Source organism: Eretmochelys imbricata, chromosome 15, assembly GCF_965152235.1.
Source record: "Eretmochelys imbricata isolate rEreImb1 chromosome 15, rEreImb1.hap1, whole genome shotgun sequence".
Lineage (NCBI taxonomy): Eukaryota > Metazoa > Chordata > Testudines > Cheloniidae > Eretmochelys > Eretmochelys imbricata.
Genome location: NC_135586.1, coordinates 29,456,346 through 29,478,203, shown reverse-complemented (window position 1 = coordinate 29,478,203; position 21,858 = coordinate 29,456,346). Strand labels below are relative to the sequence as shown.

Sequence of the window (21,858 nt, the reverse complement as noted above, 5' to 3'; positions counted from 1 at the left end):
CCACATGCCTTTCAAACGTTCTGGTGCCTCTGTCTTAAAGCAACCGGCCCTGCATTTGTCAAGTGGCACAAGCCTAACCGGCATCCTGAACAAGCTGTGTTGCGTGGGATGGGAGCTGGTGGCTCTCAGATTTTTTACTGTTAAGTTAAAGGAGGTAAACGGTGACCCACGAGACCCTGGTCCACACTGTGAAGATGTACATGAAAAATGAAACCCAATGGGCTAGGCTTGGCAGTATGCAGCCTGACAGCATTACAGTGAGAAGAGCCCCACACCCCTAATGGGGTTACCCATTACCATGGCAACCACTGGGAATAGTCTTGAAGATGGGAAGGGCCCCATATTTGTAGACAAGGCAGCAGACCTGGGTTCTGAGGGGACTTCGTGCTGTGATTCTGAATGCTGGACACAGCCTTCTTGGGGAGTGCTCTCCTTTGAGCACTCTCTGGTCTTTTGAGTTGGGGGCATGTTCTCTTGACCACTAAGAGACCAAAAGGTACCTTTCCTGCTTCTTATGCCTCCTGATCTGGACCCTGACCAGACCAAACTGAGGGAGGAGAGACCAGGCCGGAGCAAGCCAACTCATTGCACAACACCTTGCTGATGACAGCCCTAGTTCCTGCACAGGATATACCCCATCCCAAGGCCTTGTAACTTCCTGGCAGCCCATATGCAATTTGTACAGCAGGTGCAAGCTAACAAGAGTCAGACCTTTTCACAAGCTAATGTTTCCAGCGATGTACCAAGGTGAAAGGAAATGAGAGACTGAAGTGCCAACGTCTATTTTAGATGCAGGTGCAGCTATTCTGCCTATCATCTCTGCTATATGTAGAATTTGGCAAACACAGCCTGAGTTCCCTTAGGATGTTCCCTTTGGTGCTGTATAAATTATGTGAAAACCCCGTCTTTGGGAACATGTCTAGCAGTAGAATGTGTACAATAGCCAAATGCTTTAGCCCCAACTTCAATGTAAGAAAAACTCCTCTGCCTTCAGCTTGTATCTTAGACCCGCTGCTACTTTCACAGGAGTTCAAGAGCCTCTTTCTATTAAGGAGCTTTTATCTCTTGGGCAAGGCTTACAAATCTAACTGTGTGCTGGCTGGCTGAACAGCAAGCTAAGACCTCAACTGACATTGGATCAGCTTCAGGTCCTGTCCAGCAATGCTAACACATCTCAGAGATGAACTGCAGGCCAGCAAAGAGTTAACTGAACTCCGTCTGCCCTTTGGAGACCGACCTAGCAGTGTCTGGGTGCTTCACTAGAGACCATTTACAATAACACAGGATTTATGTATATTTCCATGATGTAGTTATATGAGAACAGAGCAAGGATGAGCCAGCCACCTGGCAAACAATAGCAACAGGGAGTTAATTGGTAACAATCCGAAACCTGTACCCTAGAGACCCGTCTTGGAGCTGCTGAGGGCATCAAACAGCAAACATGCATCACTGAGTTATTTCTTTTTGCCTTTGTCCGTGACGTCTGAGCTACTGGTGCTATTGTAGGACGGGTGATTCCTGCACACAACCAAGTTTCTCCCCATCCACCCTCCAGTATTGCTGTGGGCTATCACAGATTTGCTATGGAAGAAATGTGGCTGATCATTAGAGTATTTCTGTTAAATCAAAGGTGGGACTGTGGTGGTCGGGCCAGCTTCTTTTCTTCTAGAATCCTTCCGAAGATCCTGGCAGCTTCCATGGCACATCCCCAGTGGATGGTGAGTCCGAAACCACCATGGCCATAGTTGTGTATCACCTAAAAGAGACAGAAATGTGGATGTGGAAAAGCCCTGGCAACTAAACACTTGGGTTCAGATGCCACAGTGTAACCCTGCAAAACAGTGACCTGTCCAAGAGGAGTCCAATCAGCAGTTATAGTTTTGAGGCCAAGAGAGCTTCACAGCAGGAGGACGACAGCACATGACAGGGTCTGGACTGCATCAGTATGCACCAGAATTGGATACTAGGTAAAAGCACATCTCGGTTAGTAGTTTTTCTCTTTCTCCTGTCATCACCTGAAAGTGATTAAGCCCCCAAGTGCTGCAAGCTGGCCCTATGGCCTAGCGCAGGGATGCCTTTGTGTAGCTGAGAGCTACTGTGGCAGCTTGCCAGGAGCCTGGGGGCTGTACCCAATTTACATAAAATGGAGCAGCTTGCAGCTGCCCTTGTTTTTACTCTGGAGAGATGTCCCGCATAGGTGAGAGCCCAGCCTCACCCCAGGGCCTGCATCTACCACAGAGCCCTCATGTCAGAATCACCTTCCTGACTACAACCGCTCTTTAAATCTGGAAGCCTTGGGATGCATAGTGAATTCACTCATTGCAAGTTCCCTCCCTCCCCATGTATTGGGCCAGCATCTGGTTTTGGGCAGGGGAACAACTGATCTTTGAGTGGTTCACAACATGTAGCTCTGTTTTCAGTTTTATTCAGCAATCTCCTGGTTGCAGTCACAATAGCCTTGGCCACAGACAACCGGAGCCTGATCCAAAGCCTACTGAAGACGAGAGAGTCCTGTTGAGGGCTCTGGATCAGGTCCTTACCAGCTACCCTCAGTGCAGCTCTTCACCAGTTAGAATCACAACAGCAGCCACGGCACTTACAGTCATGTTCCTGCAAGTACAAACTGTGATACCCGACTTCTTATTTGTGCCTGCCAAGGTAAATTACTTTGTTTCAGCAGGAGAATGACTCAGGGTCAGGATCGATAGCCAAACGTCTGTCTTCTATCAAGATGATGTAGAGAGGATGTGATGATAAAAGAACAGAGAGATCTATAAATTAATTTTAATACTGCACTGCTTTGCGCCATGCTAAGGGTCTCAATTAATATGCTGGTTTCTTTCCAAGAATCCTAACTTGGAATAATCTCCAGCTAAATTGAATATATTTTAATCAAATTTAATTACATTTCACAGTTGCCGTCTCTATTAGAACTTTAATCTCTTCTGCAGAGCTTTACACACATACACACCCAATCAAATCACAGAGTCCTAATACAGACCTACCAACGAAAATTAAAATGAAATCACTGAGGAGTGATTGGGGCATAAACAAAATGGGGCTGCACAGAGGGCCTTAAGAACAGATGGCACATATAAACTTGGATTCCTAGAGCTCCTTTATCACAAGATGCAGATAAGCAGGTACATTTCAAGGGATGTTATCCTTGTGAACCTTTAACACACAGGCCAAATTTTAGAAACTAGAGTGCCCAAAATTAGACACCTAACTCCACATTTAGGCACTTAAAGTGGTATGATTTCAGAGGTGCTAAGTAACTACAACTCTCATTCATTTATTTTTACAATTCTGTGCCACATTTCGAGTAAACTGGGTCCCTGTCCACTCAGCCACTAGATGTGTTTTAAACTGAGAATCACTGGAAGAAATCTGAAGGTGGCCGATAATTCTTACAACAGACGTTTCATGGCATTTAAGTTGGTAACATGGATAATGATCCTTGAGACCCTGAGCAGCTGGGTTAGGGTCAGATTTTTATGACGGGAGACATAAGGTCCACATGCAAAAATGCCACAGGCTTTGAGCTCCAATTTTGTAAAATCAGCCCCTGAGTATACACACCCACTTTCAGCATTAAGGGACTAGATTCAACACAAAAATATAAACAACCCTGCATGTTTTAAAGCAGAGCTGACCTCTGTAGTCTGCATGAAAACAAAGCAATGTGCGTGGAATGTTGATGCTTCATTACCATCATCAAAATGAAAGCTGCTAAATTAGTTTTGCACTAACCGGTTATTCTGTAGAGGAGCTGCGTGATTGATCTGACAAAACGTATTGCTTCAAGTGCCATTACTCAGGACTCCAGCGGATTTCTACGTACAGAATGCTGTGTACCTCTGATTTTAAAGGTCCATGACGAACTGCCTCCCTCTCCAACCGAACTGTGTCACGCACAGGGCGGAAGCCACTCCATTCATCCACAATCTTTGCCTTCTGGAGATGATAACATGTCACTGGTTTTAGCAGTTAAATGTCAGTAACACAACTGCATTAAACAACCAATTGGAGTGAGGAATTTTGTGGACTCTTGTCCACTGGGAACAGAACTGAATCTTACCTGCTAACTCAGTGCATGTAGTCCAGCCAAGGGCCATCAGACAGGAATAACTTTTGATCAGGACCAGTCTTGGCTACTTGAGAGCCAGTTTCACAGACGCAAAAGGCTCTTGGTCCTGTTACCAATTGTGTGAGCCAGCCAGTGCCCTGAGCTGTTTTTCATGCTGTCCCAAGGTAATTTGGCAGCATTACTGTGAGTCGATGCAAATTGCCACATCTAAACTTCAGACTTTCCTTAACACAGCACCGCAAAGGGGCATGGGGGATTGAAACACAGCTATCATCGTGTAATATCAGAGATGGGCCTTGCATATCAGTTTAAGTCTGTGAAGTGCTTCAGAGCTCTGTGATGAAAGGGGCCTGTAGCAGGGCATATTACCCCTTTAAGGGCCAGACAGGAGCCGATAGCCAAGACAGCCTGGGTGCAATCAAGGAGCAACCTGTCCTGCCTCTGGGGCTGGGCTATATAAACAGGAAAAGGAAGCTGAGCAATTAGAGAGCAGAAGCCATGCAGGCTGCTATGGGTAGCATGTCCCAGATCACTGGGCTGACCTGAGCCTTAAAGACTTTGGGTTTTGACCATATGTTTGGTGGCTCTGCAGAAAGGGCCTTATGAACAGGGTTAAGCTACTCCCCAGAGCTGATGCTTAAGGGAAAGGAAGAAAGCCTGCATGCCTCCTAGAGCACTAAGAGAACCAAGATCTCCACCTACTAGAGTTGATTTGGAAGCCTTCTTAAAGGGGACATATTGTTTTGTTAGCTTGGTTTTGGCCTCCTGCTTCTCAGATCCTGTACAATCCCATATACATGTATAATATTATGATATGCCCTCATGCAATATCAGACACTGACCCAGGGTCTCCACAGTACTACGACACTGTACTGATGAGTTTGAAAGTAAGATGGCCATTACTTTATAAGGGGAGATCACCTGAACAAATCCATTCAGTCCATCCAGTTTGCTGAAGCTGGATCTCTGATAATTTGCATTACTGAGATAACAATTATACTGAGAGGTTCATCTTCAAAACACTTTCCCAGGGGATTCAGCTTAACCATGGGGGGAAGTTCTCCTTGGCCCATTGTCTAATACTTACGTTATCCCCATATGCCACAACACACAAATCAGCTTTTTAAGGCAACAGCTGTTCTATCAGCATTGGACGATATAACGTACCTGGAGACTCGGGAGCAACCTACAGCAATTTTCCCAAATTGTTTTGTGATCCTGGGGGCTGTTCTCTTTGTTCCAGTTTCCCAGCTGAAATATCCCTCCCAGGGTCACAAGCTTGCTCCTGGAACAAGGGCAGAGGGAAAGGGTTTACAGTGAGGGCTCAGCAGTGGCCTGGTACCACAGACAAGGATGCCATCCATATTACTAGCAACTGCCCTGCTCAGCTTCTACAGCTGGTGCAAGGGAAACCAGACTGTCCACACTAGGACCAGATACTGAGGACAGTTTAACACAAATGGTTAGTCAGACCTAGTTCTCCTCCAGAATCCCTTCATCAGTATGACAGCACTTAGTCCCAGGTACTCTCAGAAACAGAGGCACTGTTCTTTCGCGACTGTGTAAACTGTGTCCTCTCCCTGGAACCTGCACCTGCCGTTCAGAGCTCCACAGTTTGCAGTTATTCTTAGTTTTTAAACCTTTGCTGTTTCCCTTGGAACTCTGCCTTGTCCCCCAGCTATCATGGCTGAGAGCTGAAATAAACCCACTAGAAGGAATTACACCTGCAGCTGGTGATAAGACACCCCTTGGAACACTTTACTTGGGAGCCACAGTTGTTCAAAGTTCATATTTACACAGAGGTTTTATGGCTAATCTTGAAATATTAGAGCACAAGAAAGTACCCAGAAATGTAGCATTCAGATTACAGCTAAGAAAGCTCTCCTCTCCCAAAGTGGGGCCAGGTCTCTGTTTTCCAGCAGAAGTGGAGACCATGTAACAAGCATGTGTTTGTTTATCCTGAGGCTTAGTTCTCTCCGTGTGTGCAGCTTCCAGACTCATGAAATTAGCTTCCAAATCCACATGAACACTCCGCTTCCGGAGCCACTTAGGAAGTGCAAGTTACATGCACAAAACTAAGATTTTAGATGTATAATGAGGCCAAGGCCTGCCAGTCACTGAATTCAGCACCTTGGCTGAGTGGCGACTGCAGGATCAGGCGAAGATTTCAGAACTTCACACTGATGTGGAGACGATGACACAAGCGGGGTTTGTCCCAAGGGCTCATTTCTGGTCCTGCTGGTAGTGAACAGGGAAGCCAGTTACGTAAGCTAAGCAAATCTCTGCCAGTGGTGGAGACCCTTAATCATAGAACAAATGGCCAAAGCTGCAATTTAAATGTTGCGAAGTAGACTGGTGTGGAATGGACGACATTTCTCTCATTGTAGTTGGAATGCAAAATTCTAGGGAAGTCAATTTATTAACCAGTTAAAGGCCCAAACCTGCTCCCACTGAAGTCAGTGGGAATGCTGCCAATCCTGCCCTTGATGTTAATGGGTATGTGACTGCTCGAAGCGCTGTACAGAAAACGAGGACCCAGAGCACAAGTGTTGAATGGAGTGTGGAAAAAGAACAGGCTCCACACAAAAGTGCCTGGGCTTCAATGGAAGGTGGGCGTGCTCAGCACCTCTCAGGATCTGGCAAAATTCTGCTGAAGTAAGGACTATGGACGGCAGGGTTTGCCTATTGGCAAAGAGCTGTGCAGGTGCAATGAATGCTTCTTGGTGTCCCCAGCTCCTACCAGCCCAGGAAGCTCCAGAGCCAAACCTGAACCTTGCTAGACCGAGGGGAGTTTAACTGTGAACTTGTGCAAGCAGCCCTCTAAGTCAGTGCAGACACTGGGAATTGCCTTGCTTTTTCCATGCATGCCCACAGCTCTCCTCCCACACACCTAATAAAAGGAACATCAGGCAGGGTACAAATCTAAGCCCTGGTTTAATATTTAAAGTGTTCTTCTCAGAGGCTTGCTCTTGCAGGATTTCTGCATTATAGATGTCAGTGGGGAGCCATTTTAGAATCTTTGTTCTATAAGCAACGTTGGTAGAAACATTACTGATACCTGATGGATCCCAGGACAGTCTGTTAACTGTTACTTACCCAGGTATAATGTATGGTGAGTTATAGATTCCAGATTCATGATCATGAGTCAGGACAAAATGCTTCACCCAAGGGGCCAGGACCTAAGAGATTAAGAAAACAGAGCAATATAGATCCACAGATATTGGAATTGAACATCTAGGGATTTCTTTGCCCAGGTGGATGGAAAATTGAACAGGCCAAAGAAAGTCAACCCCTGGCCCAGACACACAAAAGGAAGAAATGTTCACTCATTAGTAAACACCAGGAGCAGGGGTCCTGCCACGCAATTTCTTTTGTTACATTTATATTATATTTACGCCACGTCATCAGCATTTCTTATAATGCAGCGTCAAGACAGAGGGGCAGATGGATGGTAGGTAGGTGGGAAGATGAGTACAAGTGCTTCCCACCTCATATTACTGTGTTTTTTCAGAATAATAATAATAATAACTCTTCAAGACTTTGGCCAAGGGTTTCACAGCATGTTACATATATGAACAACTGAGCCTTAAACCCACCACCCACACATTACAGTTGGGGAAAGAGGTTTAGGGACCAGCCCATGGTGGCATTTGAGTCCACAGCAGAACCAGGACTCTTAGTCCTGTGCTTTGGCCACCAGACCACACACATTCATACATCCCATGAGCTGGGCCTCGTGAGTCCAATCATCCAGCAAAAGAAACAAAATCTGGCACCCGCCCCCCCAGTACCATCCTCACCTTTATGATTTGTCCTCGGCCTGGCATTAACCTTGGGTCTGGTTGCAGTTCCCCTGCATGGACCCCGGTACAGTTTATTATAACATCCACGCCCTTGGCAACCATCTAACAAGGGAGAGATGCACAGCCATGAGCAGGACATGCAATCTGGGGAGGCAGAGGAACTCGTAGACCCACTTGGGGAGCACCTACCATTGGTTCTGCAGTTCTCTTCCAGGTGGCAAAGCCAAGCCAAGCACCTGAACTGCTACCCTCAGCTAGTAATGAATGCGCTAGTCCATAAAGCAGAGAGGACAAATCCGGCACTCAGATCCTCAGGCACAGCTCTCACTGAAATCCCATGTGTGCACATGAGGTCGGGATCTGTCACAGCCTCCCCTGAAGGGGAGACCGGGATGGCTATGGTAACTGAATTCCTATCCGCAGGTAAAGGGATAAGGAGATTCCAGCACAGCCAGAGCACTCGGCTCATTTGATATTCTCCTGCGTGCTGTGCCAGCCCCTCCTTGCAATGCACATAGCACAGTCCAATGATCGAAGGGAGTAGGGTCTGCCTGAAAGAGGCTCCCGCTCAGGGATAGTTAAGACTGCTTCTCTACCCTGACTGTTGCATTCTAGTGAAGGCAAGTAGTTCCCCACAGCATCTTGGAGCGCCTGGCAGATTACACGCCAGATAGAAGTGTTGCCTCCCCAACAGCTGTGGGAACCATGGTTGCTGTTAATAAGGCATTCATGCAGTGTGGTGTCTCCCCTGCCCTGCCCCTGCACAAGGCAAATGCTCTTCCTCTCCTCCCGCCACAACTCAGGAGTCTCGGACTTGTCTTTCTAAATGTGCAGCCAGCCCTTCCCCGGCAGATTGTCTCCAATTAAATTCCAGGCCAACCTCCTGGAAGGATTCAATCTTCTTATGAAAAAACTTGACTCCTCTCTGCTGTAACCTGTAAGAACAAAGTTCATTTGTTAATGACAACTAACAGCAACAGAACAATTCAAACCAGCCACCAGGGAAGGGTTATTACTCTTCATGTACTACCATATACCCCAGTCTTTCTCAATGGCTCTTAAATGGTCTCCAATCATTACCTCATTTCTTTAATGCACTGGGATACCACTAATTGACAGTCATACTAATCATGCTAAACCATACAGCATATTCCAGACTTTCACATGTATTGTAAATGGCTCATTCATTACACATTTTAAAACAAACAAAACCCTTTTCTGCAACGATGCACCATTTGCAATCTTGCATTGTTAACTTACTCCATTTTATTTCTTTTCATATACAAAATACAAAGTTAAATCCTAGTAAGGAAAATAGAAAGGAGCATAAACTCTGGCAAATGAAATGTAAAAATATAATTAGGAAGGCCAAAAAAGAATTTGAAGAGCAGCTAGCCAAAGACTCAAAAAGTAATAGCAAAAAAATATTTAAGTACATCAGCAGCAGGAAGCCTACTAAACAACTGGACAATCGAGGTGCTAAAGGAGCACTCAAGGATGATAAGGCCATTGCAGGGAAACTAAATGAATTCTTTGCATCCGTCTTCACGGTTGAGGATATGAGGGAGATTCCCAAACCTGAGCCATTCTTTTTAGGTGACGAATCCGAGGAACTGTCCCAGATTGAGGTGTCATTAGAGGAGGTTTTGGAACAAATTGATAAACTAAACAGCAATAAGTATTCACCCAAGAGTTCTGAAGGAACTCAAATGTGAAATTGCAGGTCTAGTAACTGTCATCTGTAACCTATCATTTAAAGCAGCTTCTGTACCAAATGCCTGGAGGATAGCTAATGTGATGCCAATTTTTAAAAAGGGCTCCAGAGGTGACCCCAGCAATTACAGGCTGGCAAGCCTAACTTCAGTACTGGGCAAACTGGTTGAAATGATAGTAAAGAACAAAATTGTCAGACACATAGATGAACATAATTTGTTAGGGAATAGTCAACATGGTTTTTGTAAAGGGAAGTCATGCTTCACCAATCTACTAGACTTCTTTGAGGGGGTCAACAAGCATGTGTACAAGGTGGAGCCAGTGGATGTAGTGTATTTAGATTTTCAGACAGTCTTTGACAAGGACCCTCACCAAAGGCTCTTAAGCAAAGTAAGCTGTCATGGGATAAGAGGGAAGGTTCTCTCATGGATTGGTAACCAGTTAAAAGATAGGAAACAAAAGGTAGGAATAAATGGTCAGTTTTCAGAATGGAGAGAGGTAAATAGTGGTGTCCCTGAGGGGTCTGTACTGGGTCCAGTCCTATTTAACATATTCATAAATGGTCTGGAAAAAGGGGTAAACAGTGAGGTGGCAAAATCTGAAGATGATACAAAAAAGTACTCAAGATAGTTAAGTCCCAGGCAGACTGTGAAGAGCTACAAAAGGAGCTCTCAAAATTGGGTGACTGGGCAACAAAATGGCAGATGAAATTCAATATTGATAAAAGAAAAATAATGCACATTGGGGAAAAATAATCCCAACTATACATATAAAATGATGGGGTCTAAATTAGCTGTTACCACTCAAGAAAGTTCTTGGAGTCACTGTGGATCGTTCTCTGAAAACATCCAATCAATGTGCAGTGGCAGTCAAAAAAGCGAACAAGATGTTGGGAATGATTAGAAAAGGGCTAGTTAAAAAGACAGAAAATATCAGATTGCCTCTATATAAATCCATGGCACGCCCACATCTTGAATACTGCGTATAGATCATAGAATCATAGAATAACAGGGTTGGAAGGGACCTCAGGAGGTCATCTAGTCCAACCCCCTGCTCAAAGCAGGACCAATCCCCAATTAAATCATCCCAGCCAGGGCTTTGTCAAGCCTGACCTTAAAAACTTCTAAGGAAGGAGATTCTACCACCTCCCTAGGTAACGCATTCCAGTGTTTCACCACCCTCCTAGTGAAAAAGTTTTTCCTAATATCCAACCTAAACCTCCCCCACTGCAACTTGAGACCATTACTCCTTGTCCTGTCCTCTTCCACCACTGAGAATAGTCTAGAACCATCCTCTCTGGAACCACCTCTCAGGCAGTTGAAAGCAGCTATCAAATCCCCCCTCATTCTTCTCTTCTGCAGACTAAACAATCCCAGTTCCCTCAGCCTCTCCTCATAAGTCATGTGTTCCAGACTCCTAAATCATTTTTGTTGCCCTTCGCTGGACTCTCTCCAATTTATCCACATCCTTCTTGTAGTGTGGGGCCCAAAACTGGACACAGTACTCCAGATGAGGCCTCACCAATGTTGAATAGAGGGGGATGATCACGTCTCTCGATCTGCTCGCTATGCCCCTACTTATACATCCCAAAATGCCATTGGCCTTCTTGGCAACAAGGGCACACTGCTGACTCATATCCAGCTTCTCGTCCACTGTCACCCCTAGGTCCTTTTCCGCAGAACTGCTGCCTAGCCATTCGGTCCCTAGTCTGTAGCTGTGCATTGGGTTCTTCCGTCCTAAGTGCAGGACCCTGCACTTATCCTTACTGAACCTCATCAGATTTCTTTTGGCCCAATCCTCCAATTTGTCTAGGTCCCTCTGTATCCTATCCCTGCCCTCCAGCGTATCTACCACTCCTCCCAGTTCAGTATCATCCGCAAATTTGCTGAGAGTGCAATCCACACCATCCTCCAGATCATTTATGAAAATATTGAACAAAACCGGCCCCAGGACTGACCCCTGGGGCACTCCACTTGACACCGGCTGCCAACTAGACATGGAGCCATTGATCACTACCCGTTGAGCCCGACAATCTAGCCAACTTTCTACCCACCTTATAGTGCATTCATCCAGCCCATACTTCTTTAACTTGCTGACAAGAATACTGTGGGAGACCGTGTCAAAACCTTTGCTAAAGTCAAGAAACAACACATCCACTGCTTTCCCTTCATCCACAGAACCAGTAATCTCATCATAGATTATATCTCATCATAGCTCACTTCATCAGATGCACTCAAATAAATTTGTTAGTCTCTAAGGTGCCACAAGTACTCCTTTTCTTTTTGCAAATACAGACTAACACGGCTGCTACTCTGAAACCTTCCCTTTAATTTATGACACCGCTCTTATGTTCTTATGACCTTTAAGAAAGCTCCATTAAAAGAACATTGTGAAAGCTGCAAAGTTAAGCACTTCAAAGTTAAGAAATGCCAGAATTAAGGTTCCCGATGCAACCTTAATTCAGCCCCCCCAGAAGCTGCATTATGATATAGTCTTTAATTTCATGATCACATACTATTTTCTTAATTTTTTTAAGGAACAAACTGGAAAAAAGAAAAGAAAAAGAAGTTGATCATTTGGACCCTAATATGTATGCATTTTTTAAACATAGGCAAAGCAACATGTTTTTCCCTAATTTCATCCTTAGAAATGGCTGAACTGTTTTTGCTAAAATGTTCCCAAAATATTCAGCCAGAGGCAGACACCCCAGCATGGAAAATTTCATCCCAAACAATTAAAGTCGGGAAAAGTTACAAGCAACTGTAACAAGGTCTTATAACGAACAGTGTCAGCCAACATTAACCATTGGCAGTACTACCATCTAAAATACATCCAGCAACTTCGGGTTAAAGGAGAATCTTGAATAATATTTGGTGTTTTTCCCCCTTTTGTCTGAATGAAAATGGAATTTTCAAAATTATTTATAAGTAGGCTGATTGGTGAACTGAGTAAAGAAAGCTGTTTTTTATTCACCCTTAAATCTACAGATTACTGCACACGTCTGAAAATGGGGGCATAATCCACTCATAGCAGAACAGAAGAAAGATAATAGGCTGGCACTCACCTCTTGGTCAGCCAAGGCAAATAGCTCTTGCCCTCTAAGATTAGTGCTGTGTTAAACCAACCATAGCTGAAACCAGAGGAAGAGAAAAATGGACGTGCAACGTCACGTGATCTCGTCTTATTGGCACAGAATTTGCTTTCACGTCTACTCTTTTTAGGGCATCTCCTGAAATATTTTTAGCAGAGGAAGGAGCTGAAAAACTCCACATGTCCCTCTCTTCTGTCTTATCTGAGTTGATTCCACCTTCTTATTTATGGAAAAGAACTACAGCTCCATAATAACTCAATAATGCTTCGCACTTACCTATTAACATCCACTTGAACCCGTTCACAGAATCATAGAATATCAGGGGTGGAAGGGACCTCAGGAGGTATCTAGTGCAACCCTCTGCTCAAAGCAGGACCAACCCCAACTAAATCATGCCAGCCACGGCTCTGTCACTTTAATCCTCATGACATCCCTGGGAGATAGGTAGTATGACTATCCTCCGCGGGGGAAGTGATGCATGGAAAAATTAAGTCACATAGTGGGACAGTAGTAAAGGCAGGAATGGAACCCAGGAGTCCTGGGTCTTGGTCACCTGTTTTTTGCTCTAGATCATGCTGCTTCTCACTGTCTTTATGTCTAGTACACTATACCTATTGTATGGTGCAGTGCATGGGATTCCTGGAGGTGTAGGTATATTTATGCATTGTATAATACCTGTAACCAGGGAAGAGTTCAAGCTCTTTTGGTGTCAGATTCCTAAATCCCAGGACAATGTCCTTCCAAGGTGGATTCTGCAGAGGGGAAAATGTTCCAGGCTCGTTAACGTTATTTAATCACTATAACACATTCCTAGAGTCCATGTAGCTGAACATGGGAAGGATGACATGGGACACCAGCGCATGGCTCAGTCCAGAGGAATGGAGGGCCAGACCCTCTGCTGGTCGAAACTGTCATTGCTCCATTGAAGTCAACAGAGCTACTTCGGTTTACACCAGATGATGGCTAGCCCGGCATTTACATTTACATATCACTGGACTGTGCAGCAAGTGCACAGTCCAGACAAACTGGTGACAAGATGAACTGTCAGCTGATCTGGTAAAGCTGTATACTCCAGTAAACAAAAACCACAGGTTTGCCCCGCAGGACTTGAGCCATTGACCCTTGGTCCCTTTCGTCTGTATCTGCTTACCGGAACTGGCTGTGTGAAGAGATTGTAGCCAGAAAGTAGGAAGAGTCCCATTTCCTCTGCTTCCAGTGAGTTCAGGTGTCCACACAGGTAATCAAATGTCTCTTTGTTCCAGAGCCTAAAATATAATATCACACAGATTTATCTTTCAGAAGGCATCCTAAAAACATACCAGCTTCAGTGCGTGTACCGGCACTCCCTTCCTCCCAGGTCCCTTCGACTGATGGCAATCTACTCACCTGAGTAGGGTTTGCAGGGCTAGACCATCACACCTTTAATATGGATTTACAGTTCCAGAGTCATCATTAAATCATAGCAGAGGGAGAGAGAAATGAAGAGGCCCAGCCAGGGGGATGGGAGGTGGGGAAGAGATGAACTCCTCTGGGATTGTAAATGAGCAAGGAGGCAAGTGGTGGGAGCTGCAGAGAGGCAAGCTCTCGCCTACGGCTGGTGAGGTTAGGTGAAGGGGCAGGGAAGAGGCTGGTGCTAGCCAAATGCAGGAAGAGAGGCAGGAGGCAGACAAGGTACCTGAAGGTGGCAGAGGCAAGTCCACAAAAGGCTTTATTAAAACAACTGGCAAGCTGAGCCCAGCTCCTGGTGGAGTTTAGGAGCCATTGAGTCAGACTGGAGGGCGGGGGAGATGCGTCCTGTATATGGAGCAGCAGCATCCTGCCTGGGCTGGAGTCTGGAGAGCTGGGGCTAGGGGAGGCTATTGGGACTCCAGACAAAGGAAGTTCTGCTCCATCGATGCCCTGACCTCAATTTGAGTAACTAACTGCTGTGGGATTGTCTGTCGGCAACGTGCCCCGTTTCAGAGCCCATGTCTGAGCTCTGGAGCACTTTTGTTCATGAGGCAGAGCGCTGGCGGAAGGTGGGATTTCTATTTTCAGCTCCTCCAGGCAAATTTCTTGCAGGGGACTGCCATCAGTGCAGTGCCAATGATGAGGCACGTGGCCTTGTTTACACTAGGGATCTGCACTGATGCAGCTAAGCTGCGGGCTGAAACCCCAGCGCAAGCAAGGCCTTAGAAACTTTCCAGAGACTGGTTTCACACTTAGTTTGCCAGCCCCTCCCAATCAGTGAAGAGCTGGCAGAATGTAGAGGAGCTAGGTTTCCTTCCAACCGTTGATCAGGTTTGTACCAAGCATGTCCCACATTGTGTTGGGGCATATCAGATTCTCAACAGCACCGTGCCAGGAGAGAGCACCTGCAGAAGGCAGAGCTGATGATCTTGATTACACAGCAGTGCTTTCTCAGGGCCACTCAATAGCCATCAAGCTGAATAGGAAGGAGATGAAATGAATGACCCTCCAGGCAGACTGGACCCAACTGATTACGAGATCTGGAAGCGACCCAGAACATATTTGCCTTTAAAAGCATTTCAGCCTGAGCGGACAGTGGTTTGCAAATGATGAGGGGAATTGATTTGGGATGTAATAATTATATAATTGCCATCACTGGGGCACCTGAACACACTGGTCAGTATCACCCACATCCTTTCTTGCCAGGCACTGACAAAACAACATTACAACCGTATGAGAGCCAAAGCCGCCTCTCTTACGTTTCTTGAGCGTTTCTCTTATCGTCCAGGTAGGGCTGCCAGAGCCCTGCTGCTCCATCGCTGGTGGTGAGCGGCGTATACTGGTCAGCGTAGACCTCAATTTCCAGAGGTTGGACAACCGAGTGATACTGATCGTAGATGCACAAGGCTGTGGATAGCCCGATCACCCCCGCCCCGATCACCACTACGTGCATGGCAGCCAGGTCCCTCCTGCAGGGGCAAGACAAATTAAACCAAACCCCCAAGATTGTGCCCAGGAAGGAAATAAAGTCAGAGTGCCAGGGGAGCTGCTTGAATGGGCCTGGTTCATCCCAGAGAAGGCCTGCCCCTACAAGGCTGTCCTGAAAGTCCTCTGATGACAACGGGACAGAGCCAGTCTGCAAGGGCAGCAGGCCCAGCAGCAAAGGGGCTAAGCCACATCTCAGTGTTTATATTTAACCTCATTTCTCCAACAGTAAAAGCAGCTGCTGACTCACCTCTCCGGCTCAAGGGAGGAGTGCACCACAGACTTGGTAAGGGAGCGTCGTGGAAGCTTTCCCCACTCTTAACCTTGCAGGACTTGTGTAGACTGGATCACATCCTCAGCTATCCCCACCCCTGGCTAGATTGCTACACCAGGCTGATGAGCCCGAGCACATTATTCCTGAGACACTGCCCGGAGTCAACACACTTTGCTTCTCTTTTAAAAGCTATTTGCGACCACCCTGGCCATTGCAATTCTGAAGCAGAATGGGCATTTGGCGAGCTCCTTTACATCTCAATACCCAGGATGCTCGCTCTTCCAGCTCCCATGGCATTGCTGGCTCGGACCTCTGGCAGTAGGCAGAGACTTGGGCACACAGGCATCTCTTTCCTCAGAGGGGAAGAACCGGGGGCTGGTGCTTTCTGGGCCAGCGTGTCGCACTCACCACGTCCCACTTGAAGGCTTCAGCCTGCTTTACAAACCCAGCAATTCCTCCAGCCACTCAAGCTAGCATCTAACAAGAGAACTCTCTGTGCTCTGGAATGGCGCAACCCACCTCCCGCGCCTGTGTTCTCTAAACTCTGCTCCCGCCTGCCAGCACTCTTGGCACCCCAACGGCTGGGCTCTGAATCCTTGTCCTAGCACAGCAGAGTCTTTTGTAGAAAGACACCCTGGAAACGGTCGACATTTACCCAGCAAAACCAACGCCAGAAACAACAAATGGAAGAAAGGTTTTATTGTACTGGCTTTGCAAACTTCCCCACTCAGCTCTGCGAATGTACCTGCAGCCTGATCTGCATATCCCAACACTGGGGAAGCCCCCAGAGCTACACTGATACCCTGTAGCTCAAAACTACAGCCTCAGAAAGGCAGGATCAAACCAGTCATTCCTAAAATTTGTGCCTCTTCCCCTGTATAAGCCTTAAGCCTCACCCATCCCTTAAAATGCTGCATTGATGACAGCTCAGGGATCAAAGGGTTAAAGTGCACGTCTTTCAATTCACTGTTGACTGGCACAATGTTCCTCTGCTTCTCATGGCCAACATGCAGCTGCAGCTCTTCCCATGGGCTTACCAGAGCAGCTGTTGCTGCTAAATGCATCCTGGCCAACAAACCCCACTCTGGGGTCCTGTCTGGCCAGCTCCCTTAGCAGCTGCTGCTCCCCAACCTGGTACTAGTGAGCATTCCAGCACAGGTGTGTGAGCAGGTAAGTGCTCAGGTGTGCTTGTGCGGATCTTTGCCTGCACACACACCTGAGAGCTCCGCTTCACCCTTTTGAAGATCAGCCTCCTATTTTTAAAATAAATGTTAATTTACTCTGTTACCAACCCACATTCCTAGAACTCCCTTAGCACGCATGGAGAATTAAACTCTTGCATAGAGTCCTGCTCCTTCCATTACTGTGACTAATGATCTGATCAGATAACAGAAATTACAGTCAGAAAAGGCCTATGTGCCCCGCCCAGACCCGTCCCCAGAGCCAGGACAGACTGCCCCGACTGTGCAAATTGAACAGACGGCTTTCTCACCAGTTCTCCAGCTGGTCAATAAACCAGAGACAAACACATTCCCCAGACTAACCTGCAGAGTGACAAGTCCCCAAGAACGTTCCTAGACCCTCCGCACAGAGCCTTCTGCACACAAGCTGTTTATCGCTAAGCACGAACTGTACAGTCTGAAGGTCATTCACCAGCGGCAGAAAGAGCAGCATCAGCAACTCGCTCTTCCTAACAGCTGGGCAGTAGGTCAAAGTCTCCCAGACAAAGTGACACTGGGCAGGGAGATGGCGTTTCACAGTCCTGGTGGACTCACTCTGCCCAGAGAGCATGACTGGGATCTTCCCCAGCGCAGGGCAGAGCTCCACCCTCATTACTGCCATTGAGCTGCCTTGCCTGAAATTAGGGAAGGAAATGGAGTGACAGGGCCTCCCAGGACTCCTGAAAGGGGTGGTCACTGCCACTGGTCACCATGGAAATTTTTCGTTCCTCTGACCCCAGAGAAAGGGAGAGGCGACTAGTGGGTAGAAGCAGAGGAATGGGAGTCAGGACTCTTGCGTTCTCTTCCTGGTTCGGCCACAGGCTTCCTGCAAGACCCTGGGTGTGTCATTTACCTTCCATGCCTCAGTTTCCCCTTCTGTAAATGGGAATAACTCTTCCCTGCCTCACACGGGGGCTGTGTTTACAAAGCGTTCCGGGATCCCAGCTGGAACAGGGAATGCCCTGTAGCGGCATCCCAAGCGTTAGTAGCTGAAGGAGCTCTCACACCACTGGGGTCTTTGTGCCTGGCTGTCCCCTGGCAATAGGCTGACAGTCCTGCAGATGGTTTACTCCATCTCCATCCCTCCTATTCATAGCTGTGCCTGGAGCTGGAACAACTCTCCCATGCAGCAGTGACTTCTTTACCTCAGGGAAGCAGCTGGGAGTATTTACTTAGCCATGGACCTCCGCTGTGCGGAGCAGACCCCTCCTCCTAACACATCCGCTTCCCATGAAAGAGCCAGGACCCCTCAGCTTCTAGGGCAATGGTTCTCAACCTATTTACCATTGTGGGCTGCATATATGTGGCTCTCCATGTGTTATGTGGGCTGCATCCACACTGCATGGCCCTGATGTCACATGGGCCACAGCTGTGTACTGATTGGGCTGCAAGCAGCCCATGGCCTGAGAAACGCTGTTCTAGAGTTTGTGCAGCCTGGAAAGCTACACTCATCTGCATATTCAAATCCATCCTGTTTAACCTCTAGACACCTACAGATATAGTAAAATCTGCCCTAAGCAACCACACAAAGCAACCAAACAAGACAATTGCCTAGTAAGAGTGAGTCCTTATGTAACAGTCAAAGAAAATTGTCCTGGAAATCTTGGGGAGATTTCCAAGTGGCTTCTAACAACAGGAAGTTGCCTATAGGAAAGGGATCAACCCTTAGGGCTGGTGACACATATTTATGGCATTTGTATATTTCTGTGGGTTTATCCTATCCAAAAGGTCATGTGAACAGCCACCAGTAGTAATGTGAGCTGGGCAAACAGCAGAAGCATATTGTGTTTACAGAAGGCCATGCTACAAGCTAATCCCTTGTGTAGCCGGTTTCTAGCAGTCCTGGCGTGAACTCTGGATTACAGCAGGTGGGACAATCTTACCGTAGAGTGGCTGTACTGCTATCCATGTTTCCCATGTAATACTTTAAAGAAGGGAAGCTCTGTTGCAGTGAGGCTCATTCCCCAGTGTAATAATACCCCAAAAGGCCTCCACATCTCTTTCTAGAAACTGGTGAGACAGAATCACCAGTTCTCCACGCAGATTTGAAATGGGGCAGAAAAGTGCCTCTTTGACTTCTAGAGCATGTTTCATCTGAGGATCTCAATGCTTTAAAAATGTCAGTTAATTAGCTAACCCTTGTGAGATAGGTTAGCATTAGCACTCCCATTTTATAAATGGGGAAACCCCAAGGCACAGAGATTTGCACCTGAGATCATACAGTGAGTCAGCAGCAGTGTGGGAATAGAACCCAGGAGCTCTGACTCCTGGTCCCCTGCTCTAAGTAACAGACACACTCTTTCTCAATCTTCCTCTAGCTGGAGAAACCCATAATTTCCTCCCCTGCCTCAAAGACAGGTTTCTTTGAGATTGTGTCTCTGTGTAGATACCCATAATGTTGAAGAATGAGGGAAGCATACAGTGCATGGGCAGGATGGTTACAGACCAAATTTTTGGTGAGTATTCCAGGAGCTGTCAGTAGCTTTTTAAAAATAAGTACAGAGGAAACAGAAATGTGGACTGTTCTCCTAAGTAATGAAACTTAACATATGTATATGGACTTCTGGGCCAAGGATTTCACTCTGAGTGGGTGGATGAATTTTTTTTCTCAACACAAGGGGCTGATCATTTATTTATTGGCTAATGTACAAAGAAGCCATCTCGCAAAAGTATCTGGGATGCTGTGCACAAACTAAAATGAAATCAAGATTGGCTTGGGGCCCGGAGGAATCCACCTCCAAACAATGTGAACAAAGGAAAGGATCCAAGAAAGGACAGAGGTGATTAAAAGAAAAGGTGCAAGGGGGTCAGAGGCAGCTGGCAGGAACAGAAAGGCCTTGCACTTGGCAAGGAAGGAGGCATGCAGCCATGTGTATATGCTCAGTCAGAGGGAATGACAGAGAGAGAGTCGAACCTCCAAGCTTCTATGTCTTGATCCCTGTGCAGCCATTGATGCTGTTGACGATCAGGTGCCGTTGTTCCTTGTGGGCCCTGGCGCAGCACTGATGGGGCCAGTCGTGCCTGACAAATGTTCCTGTCTACCAAGAGCCTCCATGTGGAGTGACACAGAGGTCCCTGCTGTCTGCCCTTCTCTCCAGCATCCACATGAGACAGCTAGTGGGTACTCCGCGATCTAGAGCATGCTGACAACGCAGCTCTATGCACCTCCTCCGTTGTTATACCAATAAAATAAAAACCAGCAGGATCTTATTAAAGGGGAAAAGGCAAAACGCCACATTTATTGTGAATACAGAAAGAATCATAGTAAGCAGTTAGTTATAGCTATAACATTCCATTCAATCTCATCTTTATTCACACATTCATTCATACACACACAGGTTCTACAAGGTTGTTATCATAGTTACCAGCCTTAGAGTTGCTCATGCCAAGCCACTGGCCAGGTGGCCTGGACATGAGGAGGGAGCAGGGCCTCGTCAGATGCTCATCTGATGCTCCTGGAAGTTGGTTTGCAGAATCAGACCCCAAAGTTCTCACTTTCTAGAGTCCATTTTTATAGGAATTTCTTCCTATGCCAGTCTATGGGAATTGCTTCATCATACTGTTGCTGAATCAATCAGCAGATAGCACATTCCTGACAGCTCTGTGCTGCCAGATGTTATCTTGTTCTTTGGTTCTCCCATCCTTGAGGCTGTTGGGTGGATTCCAGTCTGCCCTCCGGGGGTCCTCTCGTTATTTCCACTTGACGCCTTCTTCAGCCGATGGACACTGGATTCTTAGGCTGGCACCTCCCTGAACATTCAGTTATTATCTACACCAAGCATCCATCCACATACATCCTCTATCTCTATTTTAATCACAATTGTTAACAAAGCGAGATGAATACAACAAAAGGGCGGGGAGTCTCTGGGTGCTGTTTCTGTTGTTACAGAGTATTGCTTTGAGTCTCTCTCTGTGTGAGTAGTTGTTGTTACAAAGAATTGCTTTGAGAACAGACTCTGTCTTAGAATGTACTAACACAATTAGCAGCTTGCACGTTTCACACATGGAGGGAGAGAAACAGTACCAAAAACCAAGAGACCTCTTAATTAGTAATACCCTGGAATTTAAACTATGGGGAATCAAACTCATTTGTGATTTTAATACAGAACTTCTTTAATATGATCCAACACCGTGAGTGCACCCCTGCCATCACCCAGGAGCACCAGTTGGCATATGGATGGATGACAAACATTTGGTACAGGTTTGATCCAGGGAAGTCAGAACTGATGATGGAGACAGGGAAACACTGGGAGGAACTGAGGACACTCTCCAGCCCCCAGTCATCCAGGCAGGGCAGAGCCTTGGGGCCATGCTTAGGGTCCTCACTGCACCTGGACGCATAGCCCACACCAGTGCTGAAGGGTGTTCTCCACCAGCTGCAGCTGCCCGAAGGCAGGGAAGCACCTAGCTGCTGCCTTTGCTCATTGCTTAGGTATCTTAGATATGACATCAGACACACTGATCGGGGCCCTGCGACAAGAAGGCCTGATTTGTATGAACCCCTAAGCTTCAGATGCCTTGGAGAGATCTAGGGGGAGAGGCAGTTGCTCAAGAGCCTAAATTATTAAGGGCTTTCTATACAATCAGTAAAGCCTATTATACTAATTACCCTATTACTTGTCTGCCTCTTGCTTTTGGCACTGCTGACCCCTCACACTTTCTCCTGTCTGGCAATTAGACTTTTTCCTTGCATGGTGCCATGCCTTTGATGCTGTCAAAATGCTTTACAGACA

General features: G+C 46.6%; 1 protein-coding gene across 1 annotated transcript; it reads right to left on the bottom strand.

Moving 5' to 3' along the window:
- Positions 1-1,624: 1,624 nt before the first annotated feature.
- On the bottom strand, positions 1,625-15,599 carry DAO (D-amino acid oxidase). The gene is made up of 10 exons (XM_077835217.1): positions 15,406-15,599; positions 13,848-13,962; positions 13,373-13,449; positions 12,671-12,736; positions 8,774-8,828; positions 7,891-7,995; positions 7,187-7,269; positions 5,258-5,375; positions 3,859-3,957; positions 1,625-1,756 (listed from the first exon to the last, which is right to left on the bottom strand). Exons 1-10 carry the CDS (start codon positions 15,597-15,599, stop codon positions 1,625-1,627), a joined length of 1,044 nt encoding a protein of 347 aa, XP_077691343.1.
- Positions 15,600-21,858: the final 6,259 nt, after the last annotated feature.

Excerpts from the sequence above, each read along its gene's own strand:
- DAO (XM_077835217.1), bottom strand. The coding sequence starts at position 15,599 with ATGCACGTAGTGGTGATCGGGGCGGGGGTGATCGGGCTATCCACAGCC. Across the intron at positions 7,996-8,773 it reads AGATTGAATCCTTCCAGGAG|ATGGTTGCCAAGGGCGTGGA; the intron begins GTTGGCCTGGAA and ends CTCCCTTGTTAG. Across the intron at positions 5,376-7,186 it reads TCACCATACATTATACCTGG|GAGCAAGCTTGTGACCCTGG; the intron begins GTAAGTAACAGT and ends CCCTTGTTCCAG.